Source organism: Psittacula echo (assembly GCF_963264785.1).
Source record: "Psittacula echo genome assembly, chromosome: 1".
NCBI classification, from domain to species: Eukaryota; Metazoa; Chordata; class Aves; order Psittaciformes; family Psittacidae; genus Psittacula; species Psittacula echo.
Window position 1 is genome coordinate 129,128,091 of NC_137735.1, and position 21,646 is coordinate 129,149,736.

The 21,646-nt window shown below is 41.9% G+C and overlaps 1 protein-coding gene across 1 annotated transcript in view; it reads left to right on the forward strand.

Moving 5' to 3' along the window:
• Positions 1 to 21,646, forward strand: part of CAMK1D (calcium/calmodulin dependent protein kinase ID) — a gene marked incomplete at its 5' end in the record, with an annotated part of 217,542 nt that overhangs the window by 161,842 nt on the left and 34,054 nt on the right. Inside the window, 2 exons of the mRNA XM_080636284.1 lie at positions 15,045 to 15,183; positions 18,373 to 18,499. Coding sequence (XP_080492410.1) covers positions 15,045 to 15,183; positions 18,373 to 18,499 — 266 coding nt within the window. The remainder of the gene's footprint in view (positions 1 to 15,044; positions 15,184 to 18,372; positions 18,500 to 21,646) is intronic.

Below are 21,646 nucleotides of genomic sequence, written 5' to 3' on the forward strand. Positions count from 1 at the left end.
CTTTTAATGCAGTCCCTGGACTGATACGCATTTGCCATATGTTTTACTTAGCTGTTAAATGGTTGACTAAGGCCTTTACTTTGGCCTGTTAAACTGAATTGATGACATTTTAATATTACACAGGGAATACCACAGCCAAATAGAAAACAGACATCTGTGATGCTGAGACGGGTCAATCCTGGTGCTGGGCTAAGGAGCCAGACCAGGGAGCTGAGTTCTTGCAACCGGAGCAGCATAAATGACACAGCAAGAGCAGGGAAGCGTTTTCAGCAGTGGTTTTGGATGTTTGTACCTGGTTATAACTCATTATTTAAGAGCTGTCTCAAAGCAGTTTATAAATCTTCAGCATGAAATCTGTTTTCCATACCAGTCTGTAACAAACAGCTAAAGTGAATGGCTTCTTCCACTGCATAAATACACCTGGTTGCCTGCCGGAGAGGCGGACAAACTCATCTTGGTGATTTTCCAGTTAGTTATGAAAGATACAGGCTAAGATTACCGTCTACTAAAAGCAGGCTGAACGTATTTCTTGAAGGGATGAATCTGGCTTCCTCCAAAGGTTAAGGGAACAATTGACATTCATTTTAATGGACCCCTTTACTAGTCCATGACATTAGCATCCATAAGGCAGTCACAGTGCTGAGTAAGTGCTGTGGTGCAGAGGGAGTCTCAAATTATTTTCTGAGAGGTGGAACATTTTCAGAAGGAAGTATGGAAAACACCCTGTGGTTTAGGGCACTTTCCAAGAGTTGGAGCTATTGACTTCAATCCCCCTCTCCTCTCTTCCAGCTGGAGTGGGGAGTGGAGTTTGTGTCCCACGTCCTGGGAACTTTCCTGCTGGCAGTTGGCTGCATGGAGAGTCTTGACCTCTTGGCAGCAGCAGTACTGGGTTATCTGAACCATACATTTAATCATAGATGCCTAATTCCCCCTTGAGGGTCCTAGGTCCCTTTTGAGATTCATCTTTCAGTGACTTGCCCAGGGTTGAGGAGGAAATTGCTGGTGGAGCAAAGGTTGAATGCAGCTCCCCACAGCTGAAGCTCTTGCACTGGCGATGCTTTTATGTTTGCAGGGGAGTGCAATGATCCTGTATGTCTCACACCTCCCTGCCCACTGACACAAGGGTCCTGAGGAGAATTACAGGGTTATGTGGTAGCACTTGTATCAGATGCAATTACTGCAGTAATATTAAGTTCTTTGTGAGGGCTGGTGTTAGTACTTGCTGGATATACAGGCAACCAAAGATTGCCTGATGAGGTCTGAAAGAGGTCAGACTATCTAGCTGTGGATATTTACCCTCTTAGCACTTTTCTTCAGTCTCTTCCTTAGGACCAGCATGATGGCAGTTTACTGACTTGAATGCATTGGCTTAGGGAGACTCAGTGCCTCCCTGGCAGTGCCTGGATGGAGGGCACTGAATTTTAATACCATTTCCTCTCATTTCAAATCTCAGAATCATTCCCATGCAGACAAACAGTTGTAGAGATAATTTTTCCCTAATATTTGTGCATCAGTGTGCAGACTGCAAGGTGCTGGGAGGCAACTGTTTGCCAAAAGCAGGGATCATACTAAAGCTGTCTTGTGTTATATGCACACGCAAAGCACAGACTCTTTAAAAGCTAAAATAGGGCATTCTTCAGCTAAGTGTATTGGGCAGGCTCTGTGCTGCTCAGATCTCATCTGTACCGGATAGTGACTGGAGTAGCTACCATAGATAAGTTTTTTATAGATATGGTCTGAGCCAGAATAAAAGTCACTTCAAGTAAATTGCTCTGCTATACAAATTGCATCATTACCTTGCCAAGTGCTTCTTCATAATCTTGGGTGATTGTGGCCTTGCTTCCTTGTCAAACCCCAATTAACTCCGTTGGGGTGAAATCCTCCCTGCTGTAATCAGTGCAACACCACTGGCATGTCCAGGTCTGTCCCACTTGGTATTTGCCCATCGCTTGTCAGATGCTATCACCAAATACAGGACACTTGCACAGTCTGGGCAGCCCTGTAGCCAAAGTCTGTGTTTCATTTTTGTCCATGAGTTTTTGCAATGTGCTTTGACTGCCATATTAGCAAAAATCTGAAGTGTCTGGCTGTTTTCTAAACTCCCTGCTATCCCTGGTGTATAAATCACACAGCCCAGCAGCACAGTGAGGGTTACATTTACTACATTATTGTTTGGGTTTGATCTAATCATTACTTTTGGTCTGGGATGGAGGAGGAGCATTTGATTTTAATTAGTCACATAACTCTGTTTATAACATGTGGAACAGATGCTGAGGATCCAGGATTGGCAATTAGAAGTATCCCTATAAAATGTAAAAGGAAGATTAAAACATATTTGTTTTAATCATAGCTGAATCCATGAGATTGTGAGGTCATGTTTTGTCAGCAGGAATGCCCACCATCTGATTAGATCCTATACTGTCAAAATTAAGTAGACAGCAATTAAATGGTGATGCCAAGGAGTCCCTATGGGATGTCCTGAGTTACTACAGTGGCGTTTCAGATCAGCTCAGCATTGCACCCATCAGCACAACTTTTTGCATCCCCCAGGCCTGGGATACGGTCCCAAACCATGTGTACTGCCTTACACCAGCATGCCTGGCAGAAAGCATGCTCTTGTGGTGATCTCCTGCCATGGATCTTCCCAAGAGCAGCCAGGCTGAGCTGTGAGGACCAGTTTGATGGCTATAATCTGAAGCTGGAGCAGGTTTACAGCTTTTATTTGTGCTGTTGCTTGGGTCTTGCTCATGAATGGGGTTTTATAGGGCAGTTTAAGTATGAAACATGAAGCATGGGGGAATTACATCTCTTATGGCCCCCAGGAGGTAGAGCTCAAGGAATAACTGTGCACAGCATGTGGCAAATAGTAGGAGGCAATAAGTTTGTGTTGAGGCTTCAGAATAGACCTATTGGATGCTTTGGCTTGAGAGGGATGAGGACCATGTCCTCACTCTTAGCCTATTCTGCTTTGGGGTGGTCCTTCCCAGGAGCTGCCTTTGCAATGCCACTGCTGGGAGGGGGATTTCTGTAGGATGGACAGGAGTGTCACTGTGCCCTGCCCCAGCACCACCACAATCCACACACTGATGGTCTGACTTTGAGAACATGACCAAGGAGTTTGCTGTGAGATGGGGAAAAGTCTTTGAACTATACTGTATTGGGCTTTTGGTGCTCGATGTAGCTCCCACAGATTACAGCATCTGACACAATCTGGTTCATTCTTTCTCCATTGTTCCAGCTAACTTTGATTATTTGTTGTATCAGTCATGGTTTTGCTTTCTTCAAACACCAGCTTTTATAGTTTGCCACTAATTTACCTATTAAAAGATTATAGAAATAGACACAGGGATGGTAACACAAACTCATAAAATACTGAGCATGAACTGTGTGGGTTTGCTTGTTGGCATTGATTTGCTCTTCTGCCTTGAAAATAAAATTCCCGTGGAGCTACTTGTGTTGATTAACGAAGAATTAGCTGCAGACTTTGGCTTTCTGTGTCAAAGCAACCGTGTAAAGTGCTAGAACAGACAGCAGTCTTGGAGTGATAATGTATAAGTGGATATTTAAAATCTCTCCCAAGGCCATGGGATGGTCCCAGTAAAAAACAGAATGCCTGGCAGTCGGCCAGCCTGGTTTGTTAAGATACAGGAGCAAATAGCTACCTTTAAAAATAACAGATGCATAAAATCTTCCCCCTTTTGCTGGAGTCATCATTATTAGCATGAACATGTGTCTGTTTTCATCTGTGTGATTAGATTCTTGGAAGTCATCTCCGTGATGAATTGATGATTTCCATTAGAAACGTCTCAATGGCCTGGGCTAACTCAGCCACCAGTAAAGCAATAATTGAAGAATTGCTATAATAAGCCCTGGGGCACATTTGTTTTATGTAGGACCTTCTGGAAATTTTCTCTTTTGGGTACTGTGCTCCTACTAGATCTTTTAACAGATATTTTCCCTCCAGGAAGGGTGAGTTTTTTCTTTCAAAAGGCAGTAAATTCAGCTATTTCATAGAATAAAATCAATAAATCTGTGACTGTGGTACCTGGTTTTAGTGCTGGACAGCCAACATCAACTGAGCAAGCAGAGGGTGTCATCAGGATGGCTCTTTCTGCTCTCTCCATACCCAGCTGGTTTCACTCATGATTTCCCAGCATTTTTGGAGGCCATACTTTCTGCTGGCCAGTTTTGCCTGGTCACTTCATTGGCTGCTGGTGGCACCTCATTCTTCCCATCTCTCATGAGGATGCCATGGACTGCATCTCCTTGAGGAGCTCATTTCATGGTAGTTGAAGAGCAAAAATCACTTGAGCCTTGGTGCTTCACATGCCCAACTTCTGGGTGTTTTGGAGAATATCAGGAATTAGGACCAGATGCCTTTTGTACATCATAAATCTTCCCTCAGGGCCGTGAGAGAATATCTGTGCTGCCACCCTCCAGCCAAACCACAATAAATCAGAGGGTTCTCCTGGTCTCTGCCATGCCTTATCTGTGCAGAGGGCCAGCTTGGAAATGAGCTGTTGCTAACGGGAGAAGGCAGCTGGGGATCTGCAAATAAACACAGTTTTAGCTGAGAGTGCTGTTGCTGGCCTGTCAGCAATGCAGTAGCAGCATCATGAATCACATCCACTCACAGGCATCATGCACGGAGCTAGGAAAGGATGGGTAATGTGCAGAATTGCAATTAATAGAATGAGAGGAAATTCTCAGGTGGGACATAGCAGGATGTGCTCAGCACCATGGATTGCAGTGGGTTTGGAGCAGTGGGTTTTAGACCACTGTGTTTGCCATAAACGGCTTTTAATACCTTTGGTATGGTTGTGTATGCTGCTCATTCTCACTCACAATGGCCAGTGTCTCTCTTTAAAGATGACTGAGCAAGAGATTAATCAAGTTGTGTACAATCCTGAGGTTTCCAAATTCAATATGTGTTCCTCCTGGTTCTTTCAATTGCATTGCAAGTGTCCTTGCAGCTCCTGTTGAAACTGAGTTTACTAGCTAAAGATACAATATTACTCTAAACAGTCACATATGTTGTATTTAGCTGTGACTGCATCGAAGTTGTAAGAATTCAGTTTGATGTCTCTCTATGCTGCTCGAAATTGGAGGAATTCACACTCTGCTGTGGAAAATGGGGATAGCTTGATTGAACAGCGGTGAAATAAAAATCAGAGGTAGGAGAGTGAACAAATGGTGTTCAGAAGAGAGTGGTAATTGGAAACTCCATATTCTATTTAGATTATATTTGATTTAGTGTTGAAATTCAGATACCTAGCACTGGTCCATATCCTGTACAGGAATGGCCAGATCATTACTGATGCAGAGATAAGCGAAGGTACTTAACGTGGTAATTTAAACTTCCAAATGGAAACCTGGAAATGAGTATCACTGTATGTGTACTCGGCTTCTAGTTAGCTCTTCACAGAGGCTGTGAAAGTAGCTGTTGAATATCTTTTTTTTTTTTTTTTTTTTGAGAGAGAGAGAAACATCAAATAGAAACAGGAAAAAATGAAGTTACCAAAACCTAAAAAGAGTAAGGTTGCTTTAATATAGCTAAAGAGTCTGCAGGTGGTCTTGAAAGGGATCCAATGGTGGGACATCAGAAATTATCATTGGAAAACCCCTCAGTGTAATTAGTCGGTGTGTGTAATTAACCACTGGACAAAGCAGACAAGGGATTAGTGGTATCTTCTAAGTCAAGCCTGGTTACACTGCTAAGCGATAGCCTTTTGTCCAGCCAGGAGCTACGGATCTGAGGCAAAAATTATACAGTCTTTGTTTTGTCTGGGGTCAGATTAGATTATCATACTGGCTTTAAAATCTATGAATCTGTCATATTTGATTTAAGTGAATGAATCAAAATGCTCCCTTATTATAGGTATGCACATTCAGACCAGAGTTGAGTGAATAATTCAATAATTAATTTGATGAGCACAAGCATAAGAACATGAGCACCGTTTCGCTGGGTCATACCAAAGATTCCTCTGTTTCAGGATTGCTCCTCAGATGACAAAGGCTTTTGTCTTAAATCCACCACCTGCTAATTCCACAAGGTCCCCCATTTCTCATCTGTGGTGTGAAATAATTCTTTGTATTTCTCTTCCTATGCTCCGTCCTTTTTATGACTTTGTGGAGTGCTTTTGTATCTCCTCTGTCATCTCTTTTATGTGTAAATGTGATTTCTCTTTTCATGGATAAGCTCTCTGGTATTGCTTGCTTTTCTTCTCCCCACTTTCCCAAGTCTCATTGTACTTTTGGCCAGAGCATCTTCAAGTCATCAAGTTGGGATTTGTCTGAATAAACGCAGAAATGGCTGTTTCTATTAATCACACCCTGAAGTGTGCCCTTAGCGTCATCACACCCTAGAAATGCTTCCTTCCTTGTGTTGCCTAAACAAGATGGGGGTAGTATCTCTCATACAGGTGCTTATTCTGTTGACTTGCAAGTTTGGGTAAGATGAACTTTGTCAGAAATGTTGAAGTTGTGAGTGTACCATGGATGTTTAGGGGGACAAATTATTTTCTCCTTTGCACTCAGTTTTCTCCCAAACTTTCCACTTGCTTTTTCACGGCCACAGAGCATTTTAGGGAACTGTCCTTGATGACTCCAACACTTATTTCCTGATTTTTATAGATATTTTATATTCTAAAATTGTGTATACACCAGAAAATGGGCTTTTCTTTACATTTACTTTAGTTACATTAGGAATACTTCATTATAAGCAATTAGAATTTTGTTTTTTCTTTATCAGTTCCCTGCAAGTTTCCTCACACTTCCTCAAAAGTTGAAGAGCACATTAATGGCTTTTTAAATATATATACAGTTGTAACTTCAGAGCTCTTTCTGCACTGAGGCAAGTGTTACTCAATATTATCTTAACACTGGCTATTTCCATGATGACATCTGCCTGCAAACTTACTTGTGAGAAAGCATGTGGAAATCAGACTCAGAAAAAGGAAAATGCACACAACAGCAAACTTCTATTAAGTGTTATCAAAGAAAAATTGAGCTGTTTAAGCTCCAGCTGAGACTGACTTTATGATCCTTTTCTGTGCTCCTTTGTGATATTTAGGTCAATTCTTACTGCTGCATTCATCTTGGATCTCATAGTTGTTCACTATACATTGCTAATTTACAGTCTCTGCCTACGATTGCATTGGTTCTCATTAGTTTTAGGTCTGCTCTTCCTAGTTAATGCTGGCAGGACATTGAGATTGGTTTCCATTGGAAAACAAGTCATAAGGAAAACGAGCCCAGCCTATTAGTCCCGAAACATGACCTACTTTTAAATTGCTGTCAGGTGAGGAATCTCCTCCAGATTTTAACTCTCCACTTATTTTATGGATAGCTGGAGGAATATGACAGCAGTTAGGAAATACATTGTTCCAGCCTTCAGATACTGGAAAATTTATTTTGTGTGGTGGTTTGTCTACAGAGCTTTACTTCTCTGTTTTCTGGAAGCAAAGTGAGAAAGGTTGAGGCAACAAAATTGCATCTATTTAAATATACGTTTATGTACATACAATGAACAAGAGTGATTGCACTGATTTGCTGACATCTCAAATAAGGAAATTAATAAATCAGAGAGCAATTGCTTCTTTAAAACTAAACTTTTGAGTTGTTTAATGCATACTGTGCATATTTTAATTACCTTTTTTAATGATTTTTTTTCCACAGTAAAACCTGTGGTGGATCCACTGTATGGATAGATTCACATGTGGTGACATCAAACTGTTCACTGACGTGGTGGGCACAGTTGAAAGTCACTATTGCTGAGCTTCAGCACTGTCTTTTCATTTAATGCAAAGTAATGAAGAAAACTAGACTGAATAGCCAGCATATATGTCATAGAATCAGAAAATGGTTTGGGTTTGAAGGGACCTTAAGCTCATCCAGTTCCAATGCCTCTGCCATGGGAAGGGGTATCTTCCACTAGACCAGGTTACTCAAAGCTCCCTCCAACCTGAACTTGAACACTGCCAGGGATGGGGCATCTACCACTTCTCTGGGCAACCTGTTCATCTGTTTCACCACACTCCATAGGTCTTTTTTAAAATGGCAAGGAGCACACTTGAATGTGACCAAGCTGCTAATACTAGATGATTCCTTGGCTCCTGTGGAGGTGCCAATCAAACTATAAGAGCTCAAAAGAGCGGAAAAGCTGTGCCCATCTTCTGCCCATCATTATGTTTATAGACCTCAGCAGAGTGCTAGAGATATGAAAGTTTGATACAGTATTCCTCAGTATTTGATTGCATGGTGTGGTTATCAGTAGAGGTTGCTTTACTATAGAGATGTGCCTCATAAATAGTGATGCCAGCACTGTGGGAGTGTTGTGGTAGCTGCCAGGTCCTAGGATTCCTCCACACATGGCTGCCCGGGGGAACAAGCTTAGATGGAGCCAAGCGGACTGTTGGTATTTGAAGAGCTGTCATAAGCTGTCAGTCAGTAACATTTAGTCACAAAAGGCTTTTAAAAGCCTCATGTCCTTTGTCATTTTGTTGCTATTATTTCTGTCACACTATTTATAGCTGATGGAACCAGGGAGAATTTTGAATACAGTATCAGGTATTTGAATATGGAATAAAATTTTGAATAAAACAAGACAGCATCAAACTCAAAAGATCACGGACCTTGAAAGACCTCAACAGTAGGGATTCTATGAAGGAAAATGTGGTCTCCAAAGATTTGAGCTGCCAAACTGCATAACATCCCTGAGCTGAGCTTACCAGAGACTTAGCTGTCTTGTCCTGGTGGAAATAGAGGTCCGTTCACCAAAGCACAGCTGCTTTCAAATCATTACAGCTGCTCAGCAAATGTCATATGGCACTTCTAATGCAGGGAAGGAGCTGTTCTGGTTTGCCCAATTTGGTTCTGAGAGATGACCACATCATTTTTGTCCAAACTTTTCCAAAACAACCCCTCAGGGTATGGAGCATCCCTCTGGTGCAGCCACCATTACAGTGGTGATGAAGGGCTGAGGAACCATCAGCCCCCCCAGAATAAATCCCATAGCAATGTTGCATTGAACAGCACTATCAAAGGAGCAGGTGCTAACACCCATCCATTCCTCTCCACCACAGGCACACACTTGTGTCCTAGTAAAACAAATCCAGAATTAATCCTGCTCTCCTTCTTTGGTGGCCTTGGAGCTTTTTGTTACCATCAGGTTTAAAAGTGGGTGATTTAAAGCTATAATAACAAGGAAAGTCCTTGCCTTGTTCAAGCTGTATATTTTATGATGTGCTGCAAATGAGAAAGCCAATGCAGTTTGCTGAGATGTATACTGAAAAAGGAAAATCTCGGTAGGATATGCAGTATTTCTATAGCAATATCTGTCCCTGCCTGATTAACACCTTAGATTATTGGCACAAGGAGAATTTTAATCACGTACTTCTATTTGCAAGCGGTCAGGCTGAATAATCATAATGTTCCTTTCTGGGTTTAAAATCTATTACTCTGTTTACTCGTTTTCTTTTTATGTGTTACGTTGTTTGAACAGTGAGATGAAGGCAGCCAGTTTCTCTTTCCTTTTGAACAGAGAGCTGGCCAGATTTGCTTTCTGGTTCTCATGCATTTTCACAATACAGAGAAAGTCTAAAGCAAACCAAAAAAAGTGCCCCATTAGAAACAGAACAAATTTAAAAAATGGAGATATTTGTAGTAATATGAATTGCTTCGTTAGAGGAAAGTAATTTTCAAAGCCAAAACTTCCCAGGAATGGTTCCTTCACTCTTTTTTATATCACCTCATACTTACAGCTTCATGCCCTGGTGGCTATGTGCTTTTTCTGATTTATATTACAGGAAACTGTGAATGTGTAACTCCTGATCAGTAGGCTGTTCACGGTTGTAGGGTAATGCTCATATTCAACTTATTTTTCATATTGACTTGAGATGCCTCCTGCTCCGCATTTCTTTTCATTAGGCATCCCTCATCTGCAGGTTTTAGCAGTATTAGTGAGTCCCTAGAGACATCTCTGCCTTTCCATGCTGGTTCTTCTAACCCAACGTGATGGTGCTTTGATGACTTTTCCAAAGGAGGCTGGATGACGGCTTGCACTGCAGTGAAATATCAGGTGAACTTCTTCACACACTTCTGGAGGGAAAAACCTACAAGCGCTGAATATCTTTGATGGGATTCTTTGCTTGAACCCATCACTGATGAGTTCATCAAGAAGACTTTTGATAAAAAGCAGTTAAACTGTCAAGCAGTAAACCATCCAGAGCGATTCCAGCCTGTACTCCAAGAGAGACAAAAAAGGAAAACATCAGTGTTTTGCCAAATGGCAAAGAAGTCAAAAGGATAATTCAGAGGATGTTATTTTTCAAGGTCCTAAAACAAGCAGAAAGGTTCCAACACTTGATAACAGTGGGGGATGCATCAGTGAATAAATAAGAGGATATATTCTGTACACACAGGTGGCATTTGCAAGAGAAATAACGAGTAACATGAATGCATTAATATCAATACATGACTAATATCTTTTTAATTCCAGCATTTTCTTGTTCTTTTATTCATATATTTATTTACCTGAAGGTAACATATATAGGGTTGTTCACTGCCAGGCAGCCCAGCTGTGGTAGTGATCTGGCAGGTACCTGCTAGTGACCTGCAATGTGCGGGTGCAGGTTTCTCACTGCAGGCAAAAACATCAGAAATCCAGAGAGTCTGGCTCTTGATTTGTGTTTATGAAGGAGCCTTAAATTACAATGGAGTTTGTTTGGGGCTAATCTTTCATCAAAGTGTGCCTCTGAAACTTCGCACATTCTGCTTTCCTGATGGTACTGCAAAAGAATTGGTTCCTTCAGGAAAAGGTTGATTGTGTCCTTTCTCCATACCTGCAGCAGGGGTTGTTTTCTTTGTCAGTTTGGCTCTTTCCTGAGGAGCTTGATGGGGAAATGGGTTAATGTAAAGTAAAGGTGTAATACTAATGCTGAGCAAGTTGGAGCTGTTCAGCCTGGAGAAGAGAAGGCTGCTTGGAGACCTCATAGCAGCTTCCAGTATCTGAAGGGGGCCTATAAGGATGCGGGGGATGGACTCTTCATTAGGGACTGTAGTCATAGGACAAGGGGTAATGGGTTAAAACTTAAACGGGGAAGTTTAGATTGGATATAAGGAAGAAATTCTTTACTGTAAGGGTGGTGAGGCACTGGAATGGGTTGCCCAGGGAAGTTGTGAATGCTCCATTCCTGGCAGTGTTCAAGGCCAGGCTGGACAGAGCCTTGGGTGACATGGTTTAGTGTGAGGTGTTCCTGCCCATGGCAGGGAGGTTGGAACTGGATGATCTTAAGGTCCTTTCCAACCCTAACTATTCTATGATTCTATGAAATGTTTCCTCATCTCTCCCCAGTTAGAGTTGCAAAAATGTAGAAACTGTGTAATGACAAGGACTGAATAATATTAGGACACTGTTAAGGTGCCTTCTCCTTCACCTACAGTGAGGATTGCAAGCTGTTTGAGTGTCCTTTTATCCTGTCTGAGCCAGCTCAGCTTCTTCTCCAAGTGCTGGGCTTTCTGCGTGCTGCCTGGTGAACCAGGGGATAGCCACTGTTTGGTGGCCAAGCAATGACTACAGGATGGAGACACACACACTTTGCAGGGGATCCCATCAGGCATCCATACAGAAGATGCAGAGGCGGCCTTTTTGCTTATTTTTACCCAGCTCTGAGTCCCTAGGCAGGGCAAGTACTACTCAGGATCATGGTATGACACTTGAGCTGTTCCCAGGGCTAAATGCTTTTCAAGTAACTGCACTTGGCTACTCCTCCTTTGACTTTTCCTTTGCCGGGAACCAAGACTAAAATCAGCGGGGAAAAAGGTTCCTTGTGCTCTTGTTTGAGGCCGTGTGTCTGGCTTTGTGAGCCAGTGCCAGCTGCAAGACAGGAGCAGTCCTCTTCCACTAATGAGAAATTCCTCCTACCCTCTCTTAATGGTCAGAAAATGCTGTCTTAAATTTCTTTAAGACAAAGACCCAATTCTACTCTTACTGACTGAAGTTTCAACTCTGCCTTCTGTGCGCTGCTCAGCATTGCCATAGAGAGAGCAAAGCTGGTGCTGCCATTAAACAAAAAATAATAATAATTCCAGAATAATAAAGACTGGAACAAACAAATTGCTTTGTGAGTGCCCAACACTGCTCAGAGCAGGATGCCAAGTCCTGTCTCAGCAGGATAGAGGGGGCTGGGCTCAAGACCAGCTTTAGACAAAACAGGCCACATCTCCACCATGAGTTTAGAGCTCAAATGCTCTCCCACAGCTGCCTTCACTGGTTTGCTCCTGGAACAGCACTGATTTACATCAGTCCTTGGGCACCATACAGGGAGCAGCATTCCCAATGACATTACGGTTGAGTTAACCCTCTTTTGAAGTAGAAAAGCCATATGGACATAAGCTCCATATGGAAAGTAGCCATCCCTGGGAGCTGAACCCCAGCCACGACTCTTGCCCAGAGCAGGAAGACTCTAAGGTGAGTGCAAACATGCAGTGCAAATCCCACGTACCACAACACAAAGTCACAACACAAATAAATGTGAGCACAAGACCCTCAGCTCTTTGCATGTACATGCAATTCTGTTGTCAATCTGAATAAGGAAGTGGCTGCAAACTGACTGCCTGTTCCTCCCAAGTCCTTGGACTAAGCTCTGGTTTGCAATGCATCATTTGAGAGGTTGCAAATATTTTCCGTGTGTTGAAATAAAATTATGAACAGATTGAGCCTGGGTTCAGTAGGTGCACTGGACACAATTTGACTAAGAAAAGCTTTCAATTTAAGAACGAGGCTTAAGGGGGTTGTGAGCAGGCATGGGGGAAAATTCTGTCATTTTAATAAAAAGCAATTTGTGGAAGTGTACACTGCAAACATCAGAGGAGTCCTTGTGCAGGAAAGCACATGATGTAAATCAGTATCTACTAAAGCAGTGCGTCTCTTGACTATAACAAAAGAAACTGTATGAAATGCAAACCAGCACGCACTGCATTTTCATGGGGAAATGTGCTGCATTCAGTCATATTAATGACTGCGTGGGCTCCATTTTCAGTGCAATCAATCCGTGGGAAACAAAAGGGCTGCAGGGGAACTATAAAGACAGTCAGCTAATAGGAGCCAGATTCAATAAAACTGTATCTGCCTTCAGTGAATGGCGAGGCAGAGTTGTGTCTGTTGCCTCTGCCTTTGGCCAGGCACGCAATGGGTTTGGTAAAGGGTGTAGGGTTGAGATGTGCTTGGAGCAATACTCTGTGTATATGCATATCTGTGAGAAATGCAACTCCTGTTGTGAGAAGCTACTGAAGAAAGGGCTCTAATTCAAGTTTTTCTGTGCAATGTTCATCTCGCAGCAGGTTATTGTGTGATGGCACTTCTACCAGTGCAGTCTCTACCTGCCATGCCTCCTTCCCCACTGTGCCATAAGTCATGGGCTCTCCAGTCCAATATGGTACCAGAGGCTTTCTCTTGCTCCACTGTCATCCCACTGCTTCTGCTTCATCCTTTCTCTGCCAGCAGCAATCCCCAGGGCTGCTGGTAAGCCAGAGGTCTCGTGGGTGGACTTCAGACCCTGGGTGAACTTCACCTTTACTGCAGAACTTCAGTTTAATGCCAATATTTCAGCAAGCTGTTTGGTTTGTTTGCCTAGCACTTAATGGGAGGATTATCTGGTTTATTTATTTCTCCTTGCAAGGTTGCTTTTAATTTTCGAAGTTGAATGTGTTCATTTTCAGCTGCAGCCTTCTCCCCCATTCAGGCTCCAAACTTCCCTAGGAAGTGACTTCATGGCATTATTCAAGCAGATTATTTCTTGGAGTGGCTGAATTACCCAGTGTTCATATAATTGCAAGGTCCCAGTTCATGTGTATTTAATGACTGTAATCATTTATTATTTTCCCTTTATGAGGTTTGTTTTTAAAGAAAGTTTTACTGTTCTATTTATGATATGCTAAGTGGTGCAACTTGCTGAAAAAAACCCTATCACATGCATTTCATTTTTTAATAGGTTTTGCTTGTTAAAATGGAAATCTTTTATTTACCCTGGTAGGACAGGTTTTTGCTGACAGTTTTATTATTTCAATTACTCAGACATTTCTTTCCTCTTTTGTTTCCCCAGATATTCCTCCAGGGAGTTTTAATGTGTCCATTCTTTATTTAAGATTGGGTTTAGAATGTGTTATTTCTAGCAGGGCTGAGGAAAAGTGTAATATAGCCGACATTAAATAGTGGGATGTCAAGGTTTTATTTTCTTTCCTCTTTTGAGTTGTGGAATCCTTTCTCCATTTGTGTCATCTGGTGATTAATTGCACTGATAATCTGTGCTCCCTCTTCAATAACTTGTCTGTTACCAGTGCCAGGCAGCGGCTGTGCTCTGCCTGAAGAGTTTGTGGCTGCTGATAAATGAACATAGATGTAAGAGTAAAGGAAGGGCACCTCTGAAAGCATTTAAAATTGCCAGAGAAGCATAATCCTTTAATAAGCTAATGCTCTATAAGTATTGGCAGCAACTACTGTATGCATTTCACTCACCAGTGAAAAGAGGGGAAGGAGAATTGTAGAATGGCTTGGGTTGAAAGGGACTTTAAAGCTCATCTAGTTCAAAGCCTCCTGCAATGAGCAGGGACATCTTCAACTAGACCAGGTTGCTCAAAGCCCCATTCAGCTTGGCCTTCCTCCGGTAGCCTTCCCAAGCCTTGATCAGTGAAGTGAAAAGTGAACCCCAAGGATCATACTAGTAGGGAGCCTTACAACCTCCATGGGCCAGCACCAGTGGGAAGGGTGAACTAAATTCACCTATACAGCGTAGGAATCAGTGTGTGCTCCACTGGCTCTTGCTGGAGTAGAGTTGTGATTTCCCTCTGCAAGTGATAGTGAGTCTTTGCCCACTCTCTGGTGTGCAATGGATTTTATTTTCCATTATAGCATGACCAGTCCTTGGACTATGAGAAAACCAAAACCAAATGCTTGTTGGGACAGTGGGGATCACTTGGAGCTCCAGAGGTAAAAAGCATATGGCAAACCATATCCTCACACTTCTGCATCCCATCATATTTTCCAGAGTGTCTGGGGGAGAGCTTTTTGACCGCATTGTTGAGAAAGGGTTCTACACTGAGAAGGATGCCAGCACCCTGATCCGGCAGGTCCTGGATGCTGTCTACTACCTGCACCGAATGGGCATTGTGCACAGGGACCTCAAGGTAAGACCACAGCGTGACTCAGTCCTCTGGAAAATGTTAATGAAAGTTGTATGATTACATGAACCTAAGATATCAAGTCCAGCCTTCCCTGGGACTGGCTGGTTCAGGAAGGTTTTGCAGTAAGAGGGAGGCTCTGAAGCCTCCCCATGTAATTGGTTTTAATGAAGACTTTGCAATTAATGCTGTTACAATGAGAGTTCTGCACAGATGGGTGTGGGGAAAAAGTCATTCATTAAGACTTGAAATGTTCCATTAAGGCAGAGAACTCAGCTGGGATGTAAGTGTTTACTGCTGTAAAGTATCTTGCAGATCTGCTGGGCTATATTTACTTTTACTTAATAATAATTAGTAACAATAAACAGTGTGGGAAGTTGAATGATTTCCTATTGTGCTATTTAGACCAGTGTTTTTGAAGACACTGTTAACAGCAAGGATTCTTCTAAGGATCATTGGGTGCCAATGCGATTTTTAGATAATTTTCATTTCAGCTGTACCATGTTATTACATCAAAAAAACCCAGCCCAAACCAAAACATTATTTCTGTATTGTTTCCTTCTTAAACTGCCATTAAGATAGGCAGAAAGGCTTGGATTTCATAACACACAGCTAAGCCTCCCCATCTTTAGTATCTTAAATGATAAATTAGCAGAAAACATTAGAAAAAGATACAAATGTTAGAAGAAAACTGTGGGTTCAGTTCTTGAGCTAGTTAATTCCACCAAAGCTTACTGCCAGAAATGAAGAATTCAGTGAATAAAATACCTCTGGTTGTGTTTTGGAGGGATGCTGCAAACAAGAGTTTCCTTGGATGTTGATTCTGTGGCCTTCAGATGTTCTGTTGTACAAGCTCTTAACAGTATTCCTGTCTTTGTAATTTAAAGGGAAGCTGTAGCTCCCACTTTAAAACATTAATCTTATTAAAAAGTTCCTATAATAAAATATGAGGTGTGGTAATTGGGAAGTGGACTCATCCACAAATTGCTTTCAGAATTTATGTAAAGACATGCTGAATTTAGATCAAACCAGCCTTCTCCAGGGGTATTTTGGGGCAAAGACTTGCTTTTGTTCTCTCTCTTTCTTTTGTTTGCAAGTCTTTGTCAGTACCATATCAGTTCTTAAAATGGCTCATAAAATATGGTGTATGAGGAACACCTGCAGAGAATTTCTGTTAGCACAAACATACCATGATGGCAAAAATAGAGATAAAATACCAAGATAAGCACAAGTTTCAAATTGTGATCCCTAAAATGAATTTCTGGGAAAGAATCCATTCTATAAAAATACAACCCATGAAACATCCATAACAATTATTTATTGTAATTATGTGTTATTGAAATACCAAAATAGTACTTGCTGTAGCTGGGAAGAGCAGATCTGGGCTCTGAGTCTCTAATCTAAGTAACACAGCATCAGATAACAAGAGATGGAAGCACACAAGGTCCAGGGAAGTCCAGGATGTACAAAACGACTGAAAGGTTCAAGCAACTCCTGTTCGTACAGAGCCACTTCATTAATGCTTTTTGAATTAATGAGCTTGAAGGACCAGAGGGTTTTAAACGAGTTTTAAACAAGTTTAAGTTTTTAGTGGGTAGGTTTCTTAGCCTTGCTATGTAGGAATAAGTGGGAACCTGAGGTGAGTTAGCAAAAATTGTTAGGAAATAATTGTCTTTCCCTTAATACCAGCTCTGCCAACCCCTCAGCAGGTCGGAAGTGCACTAGTAAAGGTCAGGAGTAACTTAAACCAAGGGCAGACCATGGCATAAAACTGATTCATGCAGTGCCTGGAAACAGTGTCACCATTATAACAACCAGTTAAAGCACTGAACTCAGGAGCTGTCATGAGAAAGAAACATAAATGGCACAACTTCATAATTATTTTTATGAACAGAATTGCTTCCCTGTTAGCCTCAGACCCAGCTGGCTCACAGCTGTGGGTGCAGTTTGTAGATCCTCTCATGGCCATTGTGTCCCATGGATAAAACCCTCACTACATGGGTTCATGTGGGGGCTGGGGAGCCAGAGAGTTCTTTGAAGCTGAATGGGAACCTCAGAGTAGAATAGGGGCAGCGTCAACCCCGGCACTTCTTTGTCTTCCGTTTCCCCAGAGCAGGAGGTTGTGGCTATGGAGGAGGGAAGACAGATGCTGGTGCTGTTGCACTGCAATTATTCCTCCTTACAAATCCAGGCTTGGATGTGTCCCAAGGAGTTTGATGATGCTGTATGGCTGCAGCTGGAGCACACAGCGGGATGATAGACAAAATGTGTTGCATGGCAGTGTGCATTTTTACCATCTTCTGGGCAAAACTCTACACCAGGGTTATGTCGAGACATTGGGTATCCATCACTTCTATAGATGAAGACCCCAAGGTCTGGATGGTGCAGTGGCACCCCGTTACCAGCAGGCTGTCAGAGTGCCACAGATGCTGGACCTTTTTGTGAGCCTGGATATTAAGCAGGGGAAGAAGTGTTCTCTCACAACACCTAGAGAGAGCTTTGCAGTGTAGCAGTGGTATTACAGATAGAGGACTACGGTGTAGCAAATGGAGGCTGGTTGAGCTCTCCAACCTGCCTGACACTGCTATAAAGTCACAGGGGTTTGTGGCGTGATTCTTGTTTTCTCTCAGCATAAACAAGTTGCTCTATTTCTTAGTGCTGTAGCATTTTTGCCTAATTGGCTCTAGTTAAAACATCTTTGCTACAAGTCTGTTAACTGTCAAGGCATTTCCTCTCTCATAACAGTTTATTTTCAGTGGAGAAGATAGAAGAATTCTTTAATAGCTACTGTTTTCCTTTACTTAAATGCTGTATAAACCAATTTCATTACACTACCTGGATTTCCCGTATTTACCTGCTTCAAATGAATCCTTCTTTTTATCATTATGAAATGATAATATGTCAGACATCTCACAAGCAACACACAAGGCTTAGTTCTTACTTGAGGTGCCAAAGGAGAAGTTTGTTATCCCATGAAAGTTACTCAAAACCCAGGGAATCAGCTTCTTCCATTAGTTGCCATACAAAAGCCTGGAGAGAATCTCCATAGAAAAGCAGGTTTTTAGGATTTAGGGGAACCAATTTTTATTAGTGTATGATGTAACTAAGGATTCTATTCAATGCAACACATAAGCCAACAGATGTTATTACTAAACTTTCATGTTCAAAACCCATTTTGTTTGTTCTCCTTTCTAGCCTGAGAACCTGCTTTACTATAGCCAGGATGAAGAGTCAAAAATCATGATCAGTGACTTCGGATTGTCAAAGATGGAGGGTAAAGGAGATGTGATGTCCACAGCCTGCGGGACTCCTGGCTATGTTGGTAAGAAGTTTGGTTATGTTGTCTGTCCACTCCTCCCAGCTGCAGTACAGACACAGAATGAAAAGAAATAATACTTGTTTTCTAATGCCGCTACATAATGCAAACGAGGTTTTGCAGATGTTCATTAGATACCAAAAGTTGCTGGCCTTCTGTCTTGTGTGCTTTTCTCCTTGGGAAGAATCCTGCAATCCAGCTCTGGGTTTCAAGGATTGACTTCCATGATTTTTATCCATTGCAGAATGAGTCTTCTCAAAGACACTCCCTGTAACTAAATCAGGACACATGAAGAGTAGCCTCCAATGTATTGATTCTGCAAGCACATTTACGACCAAAAAGCTTCACATAATGTAACATATTATTTTAAGCGTAAAGGATAGCATATCCAGATTCCTGTGATAGAAGGCATTAAAATGTAAGAGCTAAATTTCATAGAATCATAAAATGTTTTGCTTCACCCAGTTCCAACCCCTGCCCCGGGCAGGGACCCCTTCCACTAGAGCAGGTTGCTCCAAGCCCCTGTGTCCAACCTGGCCTTGAACACTGCCAGGGCTGGGGCAGCCACAGCTTCTCTGGGCACCTTGTGCCAGCGCCTCAGCACCCTCACAGGGAAGAGCTTCTTCCTAATATCTGATCCAAATCTACCCTCTTTCAGTTTATTCAGACATGTTTTGTTTCCTGTCATTTATTCTTTGCTCTTTTGTCCGTTCAGCAGTGATTGTACCAGGCTTCTGATTAGCAGTGTGTTTACCAGCATCCTTTTAAAAAGTTGAAGTAAATGAATGTGAGAAGGGTTTGTTTGAGCAAACACTATTTAAAAGACTCATTTTGTGCACAAGACATCCAGAAAGCCTGTGTTTCCTACGATACCTAGCTAGTCAGCTGAGACTGTAAAATGAACCTCTGGGATATCCATGAAATCTATGAAACTAAAATTACAGTGGCTTCCCCAGGGATAGATCTGTCTCGTACCTTTCCAGCAGGAAAAACTTAATGTTTTCCAGCAGTCAGAGCCTCCTTTTGCTTTTCAGCTGCCGCCTCACCTGTTTTCACAGCTCTGATGATACTATGGTATGAGAACTCAAAAAGATTATGTAGTTATGACACAGTGGTCCAAATTTGTCTCAGGAATACCTTTCTCTGGGCATTATCTTCACACTGCACAGACACACTCTGTAACATTAGGAAAAGGAACAGTTTTCTCTGGTTTCCCATTTTATGAAGCCATCAGCTCATCATTTTATTTTAAGCCATGTGAGTCAGGATGCACTCTGTAGAGCCTGAATAGCTGTCATGTATAATCACACCAGACTGGAAATCTTCTTCCAAAGCACTGGAAGGAATTGAGCTGAGGCAGCAGTTTTCATAATTTTAGCTCTCAGCTCTTCTGTCTTTAATTAACACATTTGATTTTGTTCTGAAATGGGCACTGACTAGAATAAGTCTGCAGACACAGGGAAGCTCAGATGATATCTGCTGATGAAAATGAGGGAGTGTGACTCTGCTTGGGCACTGGGTGATCTCATGGCCTCTCTGCGTAGCCATTTACTTAAGAAAACTTGCTATTTTGGAGAGGAAGCTCTCGGAGCATGTGACACAAATTGTAGTGCTTTGAGAGAGGTTTGAGAGCTCCCATGACTCATGGTCTGGTCGCTGATAGCTACACAAGTGCTCCAGGCCTGTTGTTACCTTACTGAACACAGGATTTTATTCACCGTGGTTCAAGAGGTCATGGACGCTTATTTCTGAAGTGCTGACAGGAGATTTACCCCTCTCTCACAAAGAAAACCTCTTTAAATATTTGCTCTATTTCTTTTTTGAACAGGAGACAGCTCCCCATTAGTGCTGCCTTTATTATTTATTTTTAATATATATAATCGGTTGCCCAGACAACGTTTGCCAAACACAAAAAATTTTTGTTGCTGGTCACTGTGGTGATACCCACAAATGTGGTTCCTGGTGACACGGCTTCTGCATACGTTGTCTGCAGTTTGTCCACATCTGAAAGCTTTCCTGCCTTCCAGCATCACTCCAATTTGCAACACCTGGCTAATGCCCCAAATAAATGTAAGAGTCCTTCCTCCTAATGGCACAACATGAATACAGGTCCTCATCTGGATTGGGGCACATGCCTCAGTGCTGGCCCATGCAGTGTCCTGTCTGCCACCTTTGTGTGGGCTTTTTCCGAGCCATTTTACATAGGGTAGAAGTATCACGCAGGGATTTATCACTTACAACACATTTCCTGACGCTTTTCTTTATAGATATGTAGAACACCCATTTTCTAATATTTCATGAGGAATTAATTATTTTTGTCAGTTTAACCACTTTGCTTTTAAATGACTTAAGGTCCTTTCCAACCCTAACTATCTATGATTCCATGACTTGGAAAAAAGTAGGCATGTATCACATATCAAAGGCACCTAGGGCTCCATTAAGAAGTCATTAGTATCTGCTACTATTTATACTTCATCTCCAGAAATGGATCCAGTCAGATCCAACTATGTGAAGTGCTGGACAAGCTTCTGACTTGGTAGCAGACCTGCTCATAACTCATGTCTGCTGACCAAATATTTCCAGTGTGTAAACCCGCCTGTCATTTCTGTCTGATTTCCCCAAATAGGATGTACTTTCAACTCTGTATTTCAGATTTTAACTCAACTTTTCTTGGTTTCACCTCCAAAGAATAGTGATACCTGAGTCACTAAAGTCCTGTTTATGTGGTTCAGAAATTCATTGAGTAAGGGAGAGTGTAATTATAATTAAACATCTCAATAAATATCACTTTCTGAAGACAAAATTATTAGTTTTCAAATTAGAGGATATCTATAATGTGCATAACCAGTACTTCATTAGCACATTAGCTTTTAAAGCCCTGCCTTACAGATTAAATTACTGTCGACAGTTCAGGGATCTTATTCCTTCAAGAGTTTTGTCAGAGATTTTGGTCCCATGGTGATGGTTAGGATAATTTAACACAATTAGTTGAGCCACTTTTGTTAAGATGCCAATCTAAATGTTTACTCACTGAAGAGAGGTCTGATAATGCAGCTTCTTATACTGAAAAGGTCTTCCATTTTCTTATCTGCTTACCACTCTTAACTCTCTCTCTCTTTCTTATGGAAGGAGCCTAGGTGGTGAGTTGGGACT